The sequence below is a fragment of the Megalobrama amblycephala genome, linkage group LG9, assembly GCF_018812025.1.
Source record: "Megalobrama amblycephala isolate DHTTF-2021 linkage group LG9, ASM1881202v1, whole genome shotgun sequence".
NCBI lineage: Eukaryota > Metazoa > Chordata > Actinopteri > Cypriniformes > Xenocyprididae > Megalobrama > Megalobrama amblycephala.
In genome coordinates this window covers 9,484,603-9,504,532 of record NC_063052.1, presented here as the reverse complement: position 1 = coordinate 9,504,532, position 19,930 = coordinate 9,484,603, and the positions used below count along the sequence as shown (strand labels likewise).

At 35.3% G+C, this 19,930-nt stretch overlaps 1 protein-coding gene across 1 annotated transcript in view; it reads right to left on the bottom strand.

The window, feature by feature from the left end:
• Positions 1 to 19,930, bottom strand: part of thsd7aa (thrombospondin, type I, domain containing 7Aa) — a 138,885-nt gene that overhangs the window by 61,297 nt on the left and 57,658 nt on the right. The window contains 3 exon segments of the mRNA XM_048201520.1: positions 1,840 to 1,995; positions 10,464 to 10,645; positions 14,747 to 14,995. Of these exon segments, the coding sequence (XP_048057477.1) occupies positions 1,840 to 1,995; positions 10,464 to 10,645; positions 14,747 to 14,995 (587 nt within the window).

Here is a 19,930-nt window from a genome sequence, read left to right as displayed (position 1 = left end):
TGAATATAAAGTTTGATATTTGAGTATTACACAGATGTACAGTACAGTCCAAAAGTTTGGAACCACTAAGATTTTTAATGTTTTTAAAAGAAGTTTCGTCTGCTCACCAAGGCTACATTTATTTAATTAAAAATACAGTAAAAAACAGTAATATGTGAAAAATTATTACAATTTAAAATGACTGTTTTCTATTTGAATATATTTGACAAAGTAATTTATTCCTGTGATGGCAAAGCTGAATTTTCAGCATCATTACTCCAGTCTTCAGTGTCACATGATCCTTCAGAAATCATTCTAATATGCTGATCTGCTGCTCAAGAAACATTTAATGTGTACAATTGTACAAAATATTTGTGTACAATATTTTTTTTTTCAGGATTATTTGATGAATAGAAAGTTCAAAAGAACAGTGTTTATCTGAAATCTAATCTTTTGTAACATTATAAATGTCTTTACTGCCACTTTTGATTGATTTAATGCATCCTTGCTGAATAAAAGTATTAATTTCTTTAATTTCTTTTCATAAAAATAAAAATTCTTGCTGACCCCAAACTTTTGAACGGTAGTGTATAATGCTACAGAAGCTTTGTATTTCAGATAAATGCTGTTCTTTTGAACTTTCTATTCATCAAGGAATCCTGAAAAAAAAAGTACACAACTGTTTTCAACATTGAAAATAAACATAAATGTTTATTGAGCAGCAAATTAGCATATTAGAATGATTTCTGAAGGATCATGTGACACTGAAGACTGGAGTAACGATGCTGAAAATTCAGCTTTGCATCACCGGAATAAATTACTTTGTCAAATATATTTAAATAGTACACAGTTATTTTAAATTGTAATAATATTTCACAATATTACTGTTTTTTACTGTATTTTTAATTAAATAAATGTAGCCTTGGTTAGCAGACGAAACTTCTTTTAAAAACATTAAAAATCTTAGTGGTTCCAAACTTTTGGACTGTACTGTATATAATGTAAAAATTCAATATATTACTCTTCCTGTCATCCCACTGATGTGTTTTGTTAATGTAATAACCAACAATCTGATTTTGTGTGGGAGATATGTAAAAATAAGCCTTCGCTCCTTTCGCCACAACTCACTGAATAATGAGAGCCCACAGACTGTACAATATGTGCACAAATGCAGAGTCCTGCCATTACAGCTATATGGCATGAAGAGAGAAAAGAGAAAGTGGAACACAGATTCAGAGAGAATCCATCATTAAGATGCATAGTGGAGAATTTCCTCCCATCCCATCCTTTAGAGTCGCTTCATTAGGGAAGAGTCAATATGCGTTAGTCATGGCACGGGTCGCTGTCCCAGCCATAATTAACGAGAAAAGCAACCAGCATGCCAGCACCTTTGATACACCAGTAACAACTGTCAGCAGTTTTCAGTAAACCACCATCCTGTGAATCTAGCAGATTCGGTTCCTTCTAAAGACCATTTGAAGCTTGTGTTTGTCTGTTTGAAGACATCTAACCCTTCATTTGTTTCTGTCTCTGACATGTTTTGTTTTTCATGGTTTCCTTTTGTTTGTTGTTCCCTCTACAATGCGCCTGATTCATAAACCTTGGAGACAATGAATCTTCTGCCCCAGCAGGCTGTGATAAGTTTATGGGCCGGATGCTGATGGCGCAGATAGAGGTGAGAGGTGGGGCTGTGTGAATTATATGTTGAAAGGGTTCCCGTACACAATTCATGTGATTTACAATGAAAGAGGCAGTTTTATTGATTTGTTCTGTTTTAGTGAGATGGGTGAAATGACTGCTCTCCAAACAAAACTGTAAAAGATGAAGTGGTCCTATAGTTCAAGCTAAGATGATGCTCACCTTTCTTTGTGGACTGATCTTGGCAGTTTTCAAAGGTGCAGGGCCCCCATGCGCTCCAGGAGGACACCTCACACTCCACAGGGCAGGGAATATGGCAGAGCTGGGTGGTGTTAGGAGAAACACCCAAACACAGGTCACTGTTCACTGGTCGTGAGGCTGAAGAGACACAAAGACACACATTGTTACAGAGCCCCTATAAATATTATATTATATTATATTATATTATATTATATTATATTATATTATATTATATTATATTATATTATATTATATTATATTATATTATATTATATTATATTATATATATATTATATTATATTATATTATATTATATTATATTATATTATATTATATTATATACACAGTACAGTCCAAAAGTTTGGAACCACTAAGATTTTTAATGTTTTTAAAAGAAGTTTCGTCTGCTCACCAAGGCTACATTTATTTAATTAAAAATACAGTAAAAAACAGTAATATTGTGAAATATTATTACAATTTAAAATAACTGTGTACTATTTAAATATATTTGAACAAAATAATTTATTCCTGTGATGCAAAGCTGAATTTTCAGCATCGTTACTCCAGTCTTCAGTGTCACATGATCCTTCAGAAATCATTCTAATATGCTGATCTGCTGCTCAATAAACATTTATGATTATTTTCAATGTTTAAAACAGCATTTATCTGAAATACAAAGCTTCTGTAGCATTATACACTACCGTTCAAAAGTTTGGGGTCAGTAAGAATTTTTATTTTTATTTTTTTGAAAAGAAATGAAAGAAATGAATACTTTTATTCAGCAAGGATGCATTAAATCAATCAAAAGTGGCATAAAGACATTTATAATGTCACAAAAGATTAGATTTCAGATAAACACTGTTCTTTTGAACTTTCTATTCATCAAATAATCCTGAAAAAAAATATTGTACACACATATTTTGTACAATTGTACACATTAAATGTTTCTTGAGCAGCAGATCAGCATATTAGAATGATTTCTGAAGGATCACTGAAGACTGGAGTAATGATGCTGAACATTCAGCTTTGCCATCACAGGAATAAATTACTTTGTGAAATATATTCAAATAGAAAACAGTTATTTTAAATTGTAATAATATTTCACAATATTACTGTTTTTACTGTATTTTTAATTAAATAAATGTAGCCTTGGTGAGCAGACGAAACTTCTTTTAAAAACATTACAAATCTTAGTGGTTCCAAACTTTTGGACTGTACTGTATATATACAGTATATATATATACACAGTATATATATATACACAGTATATATATATATATATATATATATATATATATATATATATATATATATATATATATATATATATATATATATATATACACACACACACACATACGTTTTATTAATACTATTTTCATTTCATTTTTTATATAAAGCATAAATTATAATTTCCTTTCTTATCATACAGAAAGGAAATGACGCAAGCTGGACTCAAAGTTGTTTTGCCCAAATGTGTACCAAAAAGTACCTAAAAAGGTCAAGTTTGCAAATTAGAACTTGAAGAGATAAAATGACATGATGAACATCATTCTCATAAACAAGTGCTTCTGATTGTACATGTTTTGCTAGACATCTCCCAAGACCCCTTTTGTTCTTGTTTTCTTTCTATCTGTAACAAGCACTCAGTTTAAGTGTGTGTGCAGCTCCAAGCTGTAGGTGACTTTCTGCAAGGTCAGTGCGTGAACAGATCTGCCACTGATCCCCTTTGACGGATCTTCTCTTCATTCACATGCAAATTGCTTTGTGTCCAAAAGGTGTTCATTGCGCGCTTTGAGCCATTTCTAAAATCATTTGGTTAATACACGTATTGTGTATGTGGTTTGTCAGTGTGAGCTAAGTGATTGATTGCATGGCCAGTTGTGGAGTCATTAATGATTTATTTGAGCTTGTTTAAAAACAGAAATTAAAAAGGTTTTTGCAAAGTGCTCCACTGGGACAAACATCCGCCGAAACGCTCAATTGAGTTCCAAAAATGACACGTCAAAAAAAATTAGCTGTCAAATTGACAAAATTTATTTGCAAAAAAAATGTCAAATTGACTTGCAAATGCATGTTCCCTTATTCCCACAAATACACTCGTCTCTATGGTCTTTGTATTTGCTATTAGGATGTGATTGTGCTATTGAGGTATCGAGGTGGGTGAAAACCTGTCTGACTTCCTGTCCCTGTTAACCTAGTCTGATTAATGACCCTCTCCTTGTAGGTTGACCTTGTTCAGGTGGCACAATGCTCGCTTGGAGGCCAGATGGTCTGCTGTTTGCCCACCCAGGGTTTCCCCGGCCTAATTATGGCACCAGTATCCCATCAGTCCCTCTGTCCATCTGACAGCCGCCAACACATTCACCTGCTTGCATCACCACCATCACCATCATCATCAATAACTCAGGCCTGCCTGCGGTGCAGTGCTGCATGGATGCTCTGCAAAAAAGCCAAGCCATTGAATATCTCATAAAGATCCTCGACGGGGTGCAACATTGATTATATTCCATAGAGCGACACGGCCGAGCCGAAACGAATGAACACTGTTGTTGTGTTCTGCTCTCTGTGACTGAGATGTGTTAATGGATAAAGATCGTGACAGCAGCTGCTTTCCCCTGTTTTCTAAATGTCTGAAGCCACCCGCGGGGAGAGGAAATCAAGCACAGCTTCCTCAGGCCCAAACAGCAGAGCAGGAAGCCGGATGGGATGCGGCATTGGCAGAGAGGAAGACAACAAGCTGCTTTTGATATGTATAATGCATACTTTGTGTTCGTTCTGGCATTCATTACATGGGTTTAGGAATCCATAATCCCAAAATGATTGAATATGAATTTGGAATGCCAACAATGCTTTCACATTCATGGGAACAATATATTTCACCAATTCTTCACAACTGGCTACTGGCAAAACAAAACACGAAAATGAAAAATAACAGTTTAGGAGGGATTATTATAAATTTAGAGGTTTTCACCACTGTACAGGTGCATCTCCTGCTTCCATTTACACTTCCTTGGATTTCATTTTTCAAATGTTTTAACTGTCAGACGAAAAATAATGTGAAATATCCAATTCTTAATACAAACAAATCTAATGTTCATATACAGTAAAATGCATTTTCAGACTGTTTTTCAACAGTTTCAAACTGTTTAGACCCACATTAAATTTCTCTAAAATTTGTGAGATATATATATGTATATGTATGTATATACACACACTCTCTCTAAAAAGTAATTAAAGGGACCTGTTACCACAACTTAAATCAATGCATGCAAGTTAAAAATTATAATTTATTGTTTTAATTCAGTGGTTCCCAAACCTGTCCTGGAGTACCCCCAGCCCTGTGCATTTTGTATGTCTCTCTGTTTCTGACACACCCATTTCAGGTCTTGCTGTCTCTACTAATGAGCTCATGAGTTGAATCAGGTGTGATAAATGAGGGAAACATACAAAATGTGCAGGGCTGGGGGTACTCCAGGACAGGTTTGGGAACCACTGTTTTAATTAAACCTTTTAAGTTGCAAACATTATTTTGTAGAGATCTGCTGACATAATAATGTTGACACTGTTACATCAACTTAATATCATCTGTAATTTAAATTCAAATTTCTGCGTTAATTGGCTTTTTTTTTTTTTTTTTAAAGAAAAAAAAGAAAAAGGTTGTAGTAACTTAATGAAATTGTCTTAATGACTTGGGAAATTAGGCAGATCAAAATTGTTCATTAAATATACACGTTAAAGCTGCTGTCCGTAACTTTTTTGGTGTTCAAAATTTACAAAAATTATATAATGAGAATGCACAACATGAATCCATTTTCCAAACCGTGTTTTTGTCTTACCCAGAATCATTATGGTACACCTATAATAAGAGTTTATATTCGAACTATTTCAGACCGGACTGGTAGGACCCGCCGCAGAGTATCACAGTAACTGCGTGACTCGCCATAGACATACACGGAGAAAAGTAGCTCCGGCTACAATGTTCTTCCGCAAGACGCGTGTAGTTCTGTTTATTAACTGCTAGAGGGCCAAAAATCGCGGACTGCAGCTTTAAATAAGTTATGTTAGCATGTGCTGTGATAGCTGTTGATTTGAACTGAAATAGATGATTAATTGGTTCCAGAGCTACAACTCTAAAAATTTGTGTTTATGCTACAAATTATTAAGTTCCTCTAACTCAATGTAGCTTGTAGGTTGAACGTAAATTCACTCAAAGTTGTCATAACTCAGAGAGAGAGAGAGAGAGAGCATGATTTATGCAAGTCCACATGTCACACAAACAAGAAACGTCGAGGGCTGCAGTTCCAAACACAATTTTGCAATGCTGTTTGCGAATGTTTGTTGGAAATATGGTTTTGGGAAACTATGGTTTGTTGAACTATGCTGGTAACGACTGACCTTGTGACCATAGTTGGCTATCGATGCTTTTGGGAAATGCACCCTAGAATAGGTGATCTAAGTAAATAGCAGGTGAAATTTTAAAATACGAAAAGAACACCTTCAGGATGAAGGCTGACTTTGATATAACTTGATTTTATAAATGTTGTCATGAATATCTGATGGTGTTGACAAAGAAATACACAGCTGTGAAACAGTATTTTTTTTTCAAATTAAACTTTATAACATTACAAAATAGTAGTGTTTCAGTCTTAAGCTCAATATATGTTTTAAACTCTATAAATTCATGGGATAAGTGATATTGTGAGGTCAAAATTTTGATAAAATAATGAATCAAATTACTGTAAATTTCTGTAAATAAACTAGTGATGATTCATTTCAAAGGGGATGTGTTGCTGCTTTAAAAAAACTAAAGGCAGGTAAAGTTGTCTGACACGCCTCAAGTATCAAAGGTATGCACTGGCATCACACATTGCACTGGAATAGCCAGGGTGCAGACAAACATGGTTGTCCAATTTCTACAGAGGATTTAGCTATGATCCCTGGAACTGAATGACCAGATTAAATCTGCTTAAAGCACACGGTGTCTGTCCTTGAGTAAACCACCACTCCTGATGCCCTCATTGTCTGGCATTAATGTATATAAATACCTGTGAATAATTCCAAAGGCCCAATGGCAAATCACTTGGAAATATCCAATCATGTGGAGCTTGAAATTAAATCCTCTCAAATCTGTCTGAAACTCCCTGAAGGGAAAAGTGCCTGATTGATTCTTCATTGATTAAAAGGAAACCAGGTAAATGATTAAAGGAAGTAGGGCTGACAATCAATTAATATATTAACTGAATTAATTATGTGATAAGCAGATTAATTAATCAAATTAATTGTAATTAATTGCATATATCAATATTTGCTGAGAAGGATGATGGGTAAAACAGAGCTGGCCAAGGTGCGGAAAAGCTTGAGGAGTGTATGTGTGTGTAATGGTATTGTGTATGCGTGTAAGTGTGTGTGAGAGGCAGGGCAGATGTTCTTGCACTCCTCCTTTTCTTTCTCTCACACAGTTCTTCCATCTGTCACCGTGTGACTCGTCAGCGCGCCAGGCCTGTCACCTCCCCCAGCAGGAAGCTGCAGTCAGTGCCATGTGCCTCTCTTAAGGCTACATTACGGATGGGATTCCAGCAATGTCTGGCAAAACTTCCTCACAGGCAGGAGGACTGGACACCAAGATCCACAACAAAAGATATAAATTTGCTTGTGCAATCTAATGAGTTGCTTGAGCATTTTCTGGAAAAATGAGCAAATAGCCCCAAGTATGAAAATAAGTAAATAGCCACAGGTGTGAATATGTTAATAGACCCATATTTGAAAGATACATTTGCATGTCGTAATATTTAGCAATGTGGTTAACTTACTGCCTTCACAAAATAAATATTTTCAATGCGGTGATTTATATGTATATGTATACAATACCGTTTTAAAGTTTGGGGTCAGTAATATTTTTTTTTTTTTTTTTTTTTTAAATAAATAAATAAATACCTTTATTCAGCAAGGATGTATTAAATTTATCATTAGTGAATCAATTAGTGAAATATTAAGCTGCACAACTGTTTTCAACATTGATAAGAAGAAATGTTTTTTGTGCAGCAAATAGATTTAGAATGATTCCTGAAGGATCATGTGACACTGATACCCATCACAGGAATAAATTACATTTTAAAATATATTAAATATAAAAATTATTTAAATTGTAATAATATTTCACAATTTTGAAAGTCACGTGATTTCAGTAAATGAGGCTTTGTTACGTTATAAGTGCTTTGAAATTTCAATGGTTCACCACTGGGGGGCGTGACTTTGGCAGTTTGATACACACTTTGAACTACTGATTCGAAACAAAAGATCCGTAAAGCTTCGAAGCTTCATGAAGCACTGTTTTGAAAATTGCCCATCACCAGACATTGTTGGATAAAGTCGTTATTTTGTTTTTTTGGTGCAAAAAAGTATTCCCGTTGCTTCATAACATTAAGGTTGAACCACTGTAGTTACATGAGCTGCTCTAAATATGTCTAAATATGTAAGTGTTAATTATCTTGATGGCAATGGAGGCCTCACTGAGCCATCGGATTTTATCAAAAATATCTTAATTTGTGTTCTGAAGATTAACGAAGGTCTTATGGGTGTGGAACGACATGAGGGTGAGTAATTAATGACAGAATTTTCATTTTTAGGTGAACTAACCCTTTAATAGACCATATTATTAAACAGCTTGGACATTTTTTTCCCAAGTTTGCACAAGGAAACAGTAAAATCAGGGCTTAACTGTTAAATCCACCATTTTGAGTTTTAGCCCATATTTAAATGTCTAATTTCAAAAGGCAAGCTGCTTTCTGTGCGCTTTGTTTTCCTGTCTGTAGTGTGACCAAGCCATACCAGCCAATGCCTGCTTGAGGACAGCTGTGGACATTTGAATAAGTTCCCTGAGAGGTCGGCGGTTCAGCTCTCAGAGCAGATGGCAGGGGAGTTTCTGTGTCAGTCCGAGAGTGAGCAAAAGCCCGGCACCGGCATTGGCGCATGGCATGAGGTGCTGGCACCTCTCTGTTTCTGTCATATTGCTCTAGAGGGAATCTGTGTTTGGGTGTATCTGCACCTGTGTGTATGTCTGTGACGGCATTAGCATTTAAATTCCACAGTAGCTGCCTCATTAATTTGTACGGCTCTGCCTTCTTTATTCCTTAATTTCCCCCTGGTGATCTAATTTCAGCCTTTAAAAAGCAATCCAATTATATGTTGGCTTGAGTTGTACCACAGTGCAAACATCAACTGATCTTTGTCTAACAGCTCGCTTACATGCGCAGGTCTTTACATGGGCTGTGGTGACCTAAGTCAAAAACAGGTAGGTGAGTTTACCAAACATAACATCATTCATGTTAGTAATCTTAAACCAATAAATGCTAACAAGGTACGATTTGTGGTTCCAGTAATTACAGTATAGATTTGGAGACATGTCTGAGACTGAAGCAACTGCAGGCTAAAGCTATGAAGTCTATGTGGAGGTGTGTCTACCTACATACTTTTTGATTTTAAAAATTATTCTTAAAATAGATGGCATCTAGAGCCATATAAATCCATACAACATAAGTTGCAGGTCATTCTACCTGCTGAACTCTAAAACACTGCAGATAAATTATTGTTATTTACACAGATGACACATTAAGATAGGATACATCATATTTTAAGATAGTATCCATCATAATATCACAAGGGAATCATCATAATTGGAATCCTCAGCAAAATTGTGAAAACCCCTGATTTAAAGGGATAGTTCACCCAAAAATGAAAGTTATCCCATGATTAACTCACCCTCAAGCCATCCTAGGTGTACATGACTATCTTCCTTCAGACGAACACAAACAGAGTTATTTTAAAAAATATCATGGCTCTTCCTTGACGTATTGATGAATGTAGTAGCACAAGGAATAGAGCAAAACAAAACACTGGTCACGAATTAGAAGTCTAAAACGAGAAATTTTAAAGAGAAATGTCGGAGGATTTAGATATAAGAGAAGAGAAGCTTGAGTTTGATGCCCAGCCCTATTTTTTGAACCGCGAGAGGCGTCACCTAAGCTTATGCTACTTCTACATCCTACGTCGAGTCAGAGGTGACTCTTCCACCAGAACTCGACTTGCGTACGGCCATTGCCGGAAGCCAGATATTATAGTTTATAAAGTTTTAAATATGGATATTTTTCTGACAAAGACCCATCATTTTGCTTCAGTAGGCCTTTATTAACCCCCTGGAGCCATGTGGATTACTTTTATGATGGATGGATCCACTTGTTTGGGCTTCAAAATCTCAAGCCCCATTCACTACCATTATAAAGCTTGGAAGAGCCAGGATATTTTTTAGTATAACTTCAAATGTGTTTGTCTGAAAGAAGATAGTCATATACACCTAGGATGGCTTGAGGCTGAGTAAATCATAGGATAATTTTCATTTTGGGGTGAAATATCCCTTTAAGCAACTTCCCGCACATATATCATTGCTTTTTGTATGCATTATTTTTTTTTCTTTACTGGCATGGAGGTCAATTAAGAATTATTGATTGGGGAGAGAAATCAGAATGGGTTTGGGGCATATAATTGATCCAGCATGTTCATTAACCACAGGCAAAGTGTTAAGACATAGAATTTGCTAGTTTTGTTACCGTCTTTGTTCTTGAGGGAGCTGAGGTTAGATGAGGTTTCGGTCGGGGCTTGAACGCAGTAGACCTCTCTGGTTTGAACCCCGCCTCCACAGAGCCCTGTCTGGTTGCTCCGGCGACGGTCCTGTTGGCTGAGGAGCACGTCCACCCTGCAGTCGCTCCACTCAGTGGTTCTCCAATTATACCTGCGGCGAGAGAGGAAGGAAATTTGGTGAACAGACATGTGCTGATGAGTATTTAATGTTTCCTTAATTTATCCTCTGACGACTAGATTGCAAAACAGAGTGAAGCTAGTGTTTATTCTTTTTTTTCCCCCACACAAAAATAAACTGTACTTTGGTCTGTCCTTTGAAGTTATAAATACAGATGATTTTAAATAGACCAATCAGAAGCCATGTCAGTCAGGATGTGCACTAAGGTCATGGCTTTATTGAGCTTCATTGAGTTTGATGGCTTGGCTGCTGCTTTTTGATTTATCATGTTAGCAAAAGAACACCAGCAAAACAGCATCAAAAGCCGAGCTACGGATGGAAATGTTGCAACATTAGAGAACAACCATTAAAAAAAAAAAAGAATGACACACTCAGTACTAACTATATCATTTGAATGTTTCATTCAATTTTTCCTGTCCTGATGAGACATACATTTTTAAATGTCATCATTCATGAGCGCATACAGATATTAGCTTTCATTAGATTATCAAAGAGCAAAGTAGACCGATACATTATAAAAATAAAACTTCTAGATTGAATGTAGAAAAGCATTTGCTGTGTTTTGAATGCTGGTCCATGGCATGGGTTGCTTCTTAAAGTTGGCATGAAACAAAAGTTGTGATAATCTTTTCATCCATATTGTGATGTATATCCAAGTGAAACAAGAATAAATGTAGTAGGTTGTATATAAATATCTCCCTTCACATAATTAAATGATATGAATAAGTAAGGATCTAGTTTAGTGTTAACAGTGTGCACTGGCTAAAAAGGAAAGAACTTCCTCTCTACTGCTGGTGTTTGATCACCATTTCCTTTCCACATGTGTTTCGATGATTGAAAGCCTGAGGCCACGCTTGGGGGAGAAGGGCTGGTTGTGTGCGTGTGCGCATTTGTGTGCCGGTGTGTTTAAATGGCCAGTGACCTTCAGTATAACAAGTCCTGCTTCCAGCTTTCAGTAGAGTTTAAATAAGTAGAGTAAAAAAGGAAAGGAGAACATTTTTTGAAAACATTTCTTGACCATGAACATGCACTGTAGACTAAGAAGTAAATGGTCCCTTTCTTTGCTTCTGTAGTGTAAATGAAAAAATATGAAAAATTTATTTCAGTTTTTGAATACGAGTCGGATTTTAAAACCAATAGAGAATCCCTGCTGACTTTCTATGGTAATGGCTCTCAACCTTTTTTTCCCAGATTTAAAATGAGGTCCATTTGACCTCACAAATGCAGAGCTCCATATTCATGAGCTGTGAGTCAGTGAGCATTTGAGTGTGCTTCTGACAAGACTGCATTCAATATTTTGTGTTGAGGGCCTCGATTTCCATTTATGCAATGTACTTGAGCTACATGTAATGTGCAAAATGAGAAAGGTTTCTTTTTTAGGATTCTCTTTTAGTATCCTTGAATGAGTAATGCATTGCATACCAAATGATAATGCACCAGCAGCAAAACAGCAGTAGATAAATATATTTATTGGAATTTATATTGGAAATCAGACTTATTCCACCAAATATTGATTTCTGCACTCCTCCCAAGTTAAAACATTTGTATTGTGTCATTTTAAAATTCTTCTTTTCTTTGCATTATTCAAGGTCTGTCTTTTTGTTATTTTGACCAGTTGTAATTGTCTGCAAATACACTCACCGGCCATTTTATTAGGTGCAGTACACTTGCTAGTACAGCCTTCAGAACTACCTTAACTCTCTGTGGCATAGATTAGACAAAGTGCTGGAAACATTCCTCAGAGATTTTGGTTCATACTGACATGATAGATTCACACAGTTGCTGCAGATTTGTTGGCTGCACATCCATGATATTAACCTCCCATTCCACCACATCCCAAAGGTGCTCTATTGGATTGAGATCTGATGACTGTGGAGGCCATTTGAGTACAGTGAACTCATTGTCATGTTCAAGAAACCAGTTTGAGATGATTTGAGCTTTGTGACATGATGCGTTATCCTGCTGAAAGTAGCCACCAGAGGATGGGTACACTGTGGTCATAAAGAGATGGATATGGTCAGCAACAATACTCAGGTATGCTGTGGTGTTTAAACAATGCTCAATTGGTATTAAGGAGCCCAAAGTGTGCCAAGAAAATATCCTCCACACTATTACACCACCAGCCTGAACCACTGATACAAGGATGGATCCATGCTTTCATGTTGTTTACACCAAATTCTGACCCTACCATCTGAATGTTCCAGCAGAAATCAAGACTTATCAGATCAGGCAACATTTTATCATCAATTGTCCAATTTTGGTGAGCCTGTGTGAATTGTAGCCTCAGCTTGCTGTTTTTCTCTGACAGGAGTGGTACCTGGTGTGCTTCAAGGTAGGAAGTGTTGTGTGTTCAAAGATGCTCTTCTGCAGATCTCAGTTGTAACAAGTGGTTAAAAAAGTTACTGTTGCCTTTTTATCAGCTTGAACCAGTCTGGCCATTCTCCTCTGAACTCTGGCATCATCAAGGCATTTTTACCCACAGAACTGCCCCTCACTGGATGTTTTACCAATCTCTGACCAATCTCTGTAAACCCTAGAGATGGCTATGCGTGAAAATCCCAGTAGATCAGCAGTTTCTGAAATACTCAGACCAGCCCGTCTGCCACCAACAACCACATTCAAAGTCACTTAAATCACATTTCTTCGCCATTTTGATGCTCAGTTTGAACTTTAGCAGATCGTCTTGACCATGTCTACATACCTAAATGCACTGAGTTGCTGTCATGTGATTGGCAGATTAGACATTTGCATTAATGAGCAGTTGAACAGGTGCACCTAGTGGCCAAGGATTGTAAATGCTCTAAATGCAAATTATTTTATTTGAAATTTGGAAGAAATGTTGTCAGCAGTTTACAGAATAAAAATGTTCAATACACTCAAACACATACATATAAATAGTAAATCCTGAGAAACTGCAAATTTTGCAGTGGTGTCTATTTTTTTTCCAAAGCTGTATATATTTAGCAAAATTTACTAATTTACTATAGCTTTCCCAACAATGAATCACACAGAACAACACGAAAGCGAGTAAATTATACAGAATGAACTATCCCTTTAAGAGATTTATGAGATGCTTAACAGTGGGTGAATATTAAATTTTAATAGTTACAAGCCATTCTTTGCCACCTGAATCTCACTCTGGGGGGGCGTCTGCTCATAAACCCCTGCTGTAAAGGATTCTCAGTGACAGCAGTGAAAGCACATGTGGGGTTTGGTGAGAGGCACGGAGGGCACACACTTGGTCAGAGCTACAGGAGCACCATTCACCTCCATCAAATACAGCTCCGCTCTGGTGAGATCTAGTGCAGCGAGGTGATGACTGATGGGGAATGGACTGGCCCATCTGTGGGGGAGATCAGATTAGACAGCGTGTGGTCTGTCCTCTCAGACTTTCACTATTCATCAGCTCACCTCCTCCAGGGTGGCGCTGTGCCAAACCACCAACCTGCTACCATCTCTCCATCTTCCCCAGCAGGACCCTCACCCCCACCCTCACTTCCCTCTTCACTCTTCCATCTGTATTTTAACATATTCATGCTATACAAAAAGCCATCAACAGATGATGTCCATACAAGGAGATTCTGTTAACATCAGGCCAAGTCATCATAGCATTAATCCAAAACATCTTATTTTTTGCAACAAAAGCACCCAAATCTCAATCACACTTTTAGTTAAACTTTTTTAGTTAAACTTTTTTAAGTTATTCAGTTAACACGTCGCTTTTAGACACATCATGCCCGATTTAAAGGACTCTTAGAAAAATAAAAGGTTATAAAAGTGGTTCTATTGCAAAGTATGTTTATGAGCTGCATAATTTAAGTAATAAAATTCAATCAAAAAGAAAAAAAAAAATTAATTAAAACTAAATACATATAATGATCCCCTAAATTATGTTTAGGATGATGAAACCCTAAAATGTTCCATATATAAAGTGTCTGACAGAACCCTATAAGGTTCTACATAGAACCTTTTTTTCTAAGTGTTATTGACAGTAAATGCTTCATTTTAGATAGATTTAGATGTAATATAAATTTAATGATCCAAGCACTGAAGCAGAATGGATGCAGCACTTACACTACACATGGTGGGATTCCTTCTCCTTGAGGTGAACATGGCTCGCTCTCCTCCAGCTCAGTGCACTCGGCCCCTCCACCCACCGGGAACTGCTGCACCTGACGCGTACGTGTTCGCTGTCCCTTACGCCCATTCAGATCATAGCACTCCTTTGAACAGGCAGACCAGTCCGACCACTCGGTCACTTCACAGTCCTTAGGGATGACACAGGCTTGATATGTCACAGGAAGAATCTGCTGGATACACTGGCTGTAGGGACACAGAATAAAGCTTGTTATTGATCCAAGAATCCAATATTTAATAAAACTAAGCTGCACTTTCATGACATCTGAAAGACGAATGTATTTAACATCAAGTTAATCCTAAACACCAGAGGAAAAAGATACTATTATTTACAGAGATGCACCAATAGGCTCCTTAATTTCTCCGCTGGTACCAATATAGCCGATTATTCCGAATGACATCTGCCGATACCGATAGTAAAAAAGAAAAAACCCTCCCAGCAAATGCTGTGACTACACATATACAGGGAACCCTGTCATTTGGTACATTGCTATAATAATAGGTTAAAAATAACAACAGAGCCCAACTATTATATTCAACTGCTTTTATTTTCTGATATAATAATTACACTGAAATAAAAACTGAAATGTTTTGAAACTGAAACTCAGTTGGACATAAAGCTGTTTTCATAAATACTTGTCTTCATGGCAAATTTATTGAAACATACTATGATTAACACTAAATAGGCTCTTTTCTATTGTTTTTATAACTAACTAACAAACTGTGATAATTAGATAACTTGCCTGAGGTAAGCTCCACTCCATAACTTTTGGCGCTCTAGCGGTTAATAAAAGAACTGCATGCCTCTTGCGGAAGAACGTTGTAGAGCTACTTTTCTCAGTTTATATCTATGACGAGTCACGCAGGTACTGTGCTACTCCGCAGCGGTGCCGGCCCGAACCAGTCTAAAATAGTCTGAATATAAGCACTTATTATAGGTATACCATAGTGATTCAGGATAAGACAAAAACACGGATTGGAACACGGATTCATACGGAAGAGGATTAGGGCCAAGCAATAATAAAAAAATAAAACCATCTCGAGATTAAAGTTGTTAAATTTCGAGAAAAAACTCGTTAAATTTCGAGAAAAAAGTCGAAATAAAATGTTGAGAATAAACTCGTTAAATTAAGAGAAAAAAAACTTGTTAAATTTCGAGAAAAAAAAAAAAATCGAGATAAAATGTTGAGAATAAACTCATTAAATCATGAGAAAAAAAGTAATTTAATGAATTTGTTCTCATAATTTAACGAATTTGTTCTGGTAATTTAACGACTTTTTCTCATATTTTAATGAATTTGTTCTCGTAATTTAACGACTTTTTTCTCATAACTGAATGAGTTTATTCTCAACATTTTATCTCGACTTTTTTCTCAAAATTTAACAACAATTTTCTCATAATTTAACGAATTTGTTCTTGTAATTTAATGTCTTTTTTCTCGTAATTTAATGACTTTATTCTCAACATTTTATCTTGACTTTTTTCTCGAAATTTAACAACAATTTTCTCATAATTTAACGAATTTGTTCTCGTAATTTAATGACTTTTTTCTCGTAATTTAATGACTTTTTTCTCAACATTTTATCTCGACTTTTTTCTTGAAATTTAACGATAATTTTCTCATAATTTAACGAATTTGTTCTCGTAATTTAACGACTTTTTTCTCGTAATTTAATGACTTTATTCTCAACATTTTATCTCGATTTTTTTCTTGAAATTTAACGATTTTTTTCTCGTAATTTAATGAGTTTATTCTCAACATTTTATCTCGACTTTTTTCTTGAAATTTAACGATTTTTTTCTCGTAATTTAATGAGTTTATTCTCAACATTTTATCTCGACCTTTTTCTTGAAATTTAACGAGTTTTTTCTCGTAATTTAACGAGTTTATTCTCAACATTTTATTTCGACTTTTTTCTCGAAATTTAACAACTTTAATCTCGAGATGGTTTTATTTTTTTATTATTGCTTGGCCCTAATCCTCTTCAGTAGATTCATGATGGACAAGCTCATTATATAATTTTTGTAAAAAAAGAAAAAAGAGAAAAAAAGAGTTACGGACAGCAGCTTTAATATTGCTCTCAAGTTGTTTTGCTTATGTTTTCCACGGTTGAAACACTGATTGAGCGAGCACATGTGACATGATACATTTCAGTAAGTTGTACTGCATTTTTCAACATAACTTTTGATGTTCGTGCATGTTTTCTCATGCTATAGCTTGTATTAAAGTGGAAGAAAATAATGGCGCTCCTCGCTACAGCTTGAACTGAGGCGTTATAGTGATCTGTCACGTCATATTTAAAGGCCTGCTGAAGTGTCTTGGAACACGCAACATTACTCAATGTGTTGACGTAATTTCAACTGAAACAAGAAGACAGGACGATATATCGAAAAGCCTCGCCCCCTTTTTTAAAATAGCCAATAGCGTTTCGTTTATATATCACAGCTTGGCTAGAGCCGTTAAACTCAGTAAAACCTCCGTTTTCATTTTAATATCTAACAGTTTATCCTCCTAATCTTCTCTATATCACTTTAAAATATAGCATTCTGTGCAGAATTGAAATGGGTCCGATACCTTTCGTGGTCTGAGCCGACTTGCGGATATTATCCGCTCTGTGTTCTCGTGTCCCTGGGCCAGAGCAGACTGTGCTCGCACTGCAGCGGTTCACGTTATACTAACGCAAAAACGGACTTCATTTGCGTCAATGGAAATCATATTTACACTTTCTGAATCGTTCCCTATTCTTTATATTGTGCACTATGTGCCATTCCATGTTGAAACTAGTAAATGTGTGAGCAAATGACCGATTCAGCTGCAGATTCAGTGTTTGTTGATAGTGTAGGAAGGGGCGGGACTTCAGATTCTAGAGAGCATTTGATTGGACAGAAGATTTGATGAGAAGCTGAAGTGCGATGTGATGTCATGAAAATCCAGGGAGAGATTGTAAGATTTGAATGCTTATATCTCCTAAATGCAAATTTAATGTCAAATTAAATGTCATTGTTTTGGAACACACCAGCTTATTCATAACATTAAGGCTAACGTATTCATACTAAAAGCTAAAAAAACTTACATTTTGATTTCATGGGGACTTTAAGAGCATCAAAACGCAGTTTATTGTTTGAATTTTGTAATAAAACTTTGTTTCTTATCTGAAGTAACAAAGCACAAAGCGATTATTGGATGGGAAGCGCGCTACATGTTCAGTTTAAGGAAAAACTGTGGACCTGGCAACCCTGGTTTGAACTATAGGTGATTCTTAGGGTCAAAGGGAGACTACTTAAAGGTCGCTATTTTTTTAACCGTTAATGCATTGCTGACGTATTACCATAAGACAACACTGACATTTGAGACTTCAAGACCAATCTTGGATAAGGAGGATGCCAATTATGTTGTTATCTTTAAATAAAGAACAATTATAATCTCAAGCCTAACCAAGCTGCATTTAATCAATCCCATCCAATTACTGTAAATCAAGTAGATATATGCAAAATGTCATAAAGATAACAATCTTAATGCTACTTACACTCTGACCCAGCATCTCACCAGGAGTTTTCCTCATCCATGTCCTTTAATTTCTATTTCACTGCAGTCACAACAGATTGTGATTCAATTTAGATATGTATCAAACTATGACTTCAATGAATTTTAATTAAGAGGCATCAAAAGCATGTGATGGCTTGGCTTTGGGGGTTGTTATGATTGAGACTGTGGCCCTCACTAGAGCTCCTACAAGACATGTAAGCAAGATCTCATTTGTCTTAATCAGTCAGATGAAGAAATCAGAGGCTTGGTTGGTTCACAGATAACATCGTTGGTGTCAAAGGCTGTTGAATTAAAACCAGTCAGAGGCCATTAATGTACATAAACTAAACAACACCTTCAAGCTTATATTTATTTTATTGCCACAGAGTGTTTCATCAACATCAGGCACTTTTGTGCCCCGGGGTTGATGTTTATTAAAATGAAGATATTTTATCTTGGTACTTTCTTTTTGTTATAAATGAAGGTCATATTAAAATTGTTTACATTTTACCATGCCTTATTTATTTATTTATTTATTTTAAATACCTTTACAATAAGGTTCAATTTGTTAACCACATTAGGTAGCTAAAACTAACAATGAAATACTTCTAAAGCATTTTTTTAATCTTAGTTAAAATTAATAATAATTAAAAAAAAAAAAAAAAAAAAAAACGGCTGTAAAGTTATGCATGTTTTCATAGTTTATTCATAATCAGAATTGAAAATAAAACTATTAAAAAATTATTTCAACATTTATCTAACATGAACTAAAAATTACCAATTGTATTTTCAATAAATACAGTAAGACTAACAAAGATTAATAAATACTGTGTATTGAATAATGAATTAAGATATCTTAACTAATGGAATCTTATTGTAAAGTGTTACCATTTTTCTTACTTTTTAAAATGTATGTATTTATTCTATTGTTTTACATTATTCCAGACACATTTTCAAACTTAAAATATGAAAATCCATCAGCAATATTAAAATAATTTAACAAATAATAACACATAAAATAAATACCAATTACAAAGAAACAAAGTGAAATAAACAAGTTCAATATTTAATGTGTGAAAATGATTTATATATTTTATATATGTATACCTTTTACACATATTATGACATATTATTATTATTATTATTATTATTATTATTTTAATCAAAAGTTAAATTGTGTTATTTCCAATTGAGTTTGTTTTCAAATTGTGCAACAAATGTGAAATATTTAATTGTGTGCATTTAGGGTATATACAACACTTGTAAAACAATTTACACCATCATCATTTCCACCACAGACTGGCATTAAAGCCAATACATAAATTGAGATGTGATGGAAATGACACTGTGGCCATGAAAAGAAAAAGAAAAGAAAAGAAAAGAAAAGAAAAGAAAAGAAAAGAAAAGAAAAGAAAAGAAAAGAAAAGAAAAGAAAAGAAAAGAAAAGAAAAGAAAAGAAAAGAAAAGAAAAGAAAAGAAAAGATTTGCTATATTTTCCAAGAGCAATAATTAAGAGCCTAATCAAGTAACTAATAATTATGGTTAACTGACATTTGCCACAGTATGATATCTGATTTTGCTTTTCTTGTTCCTG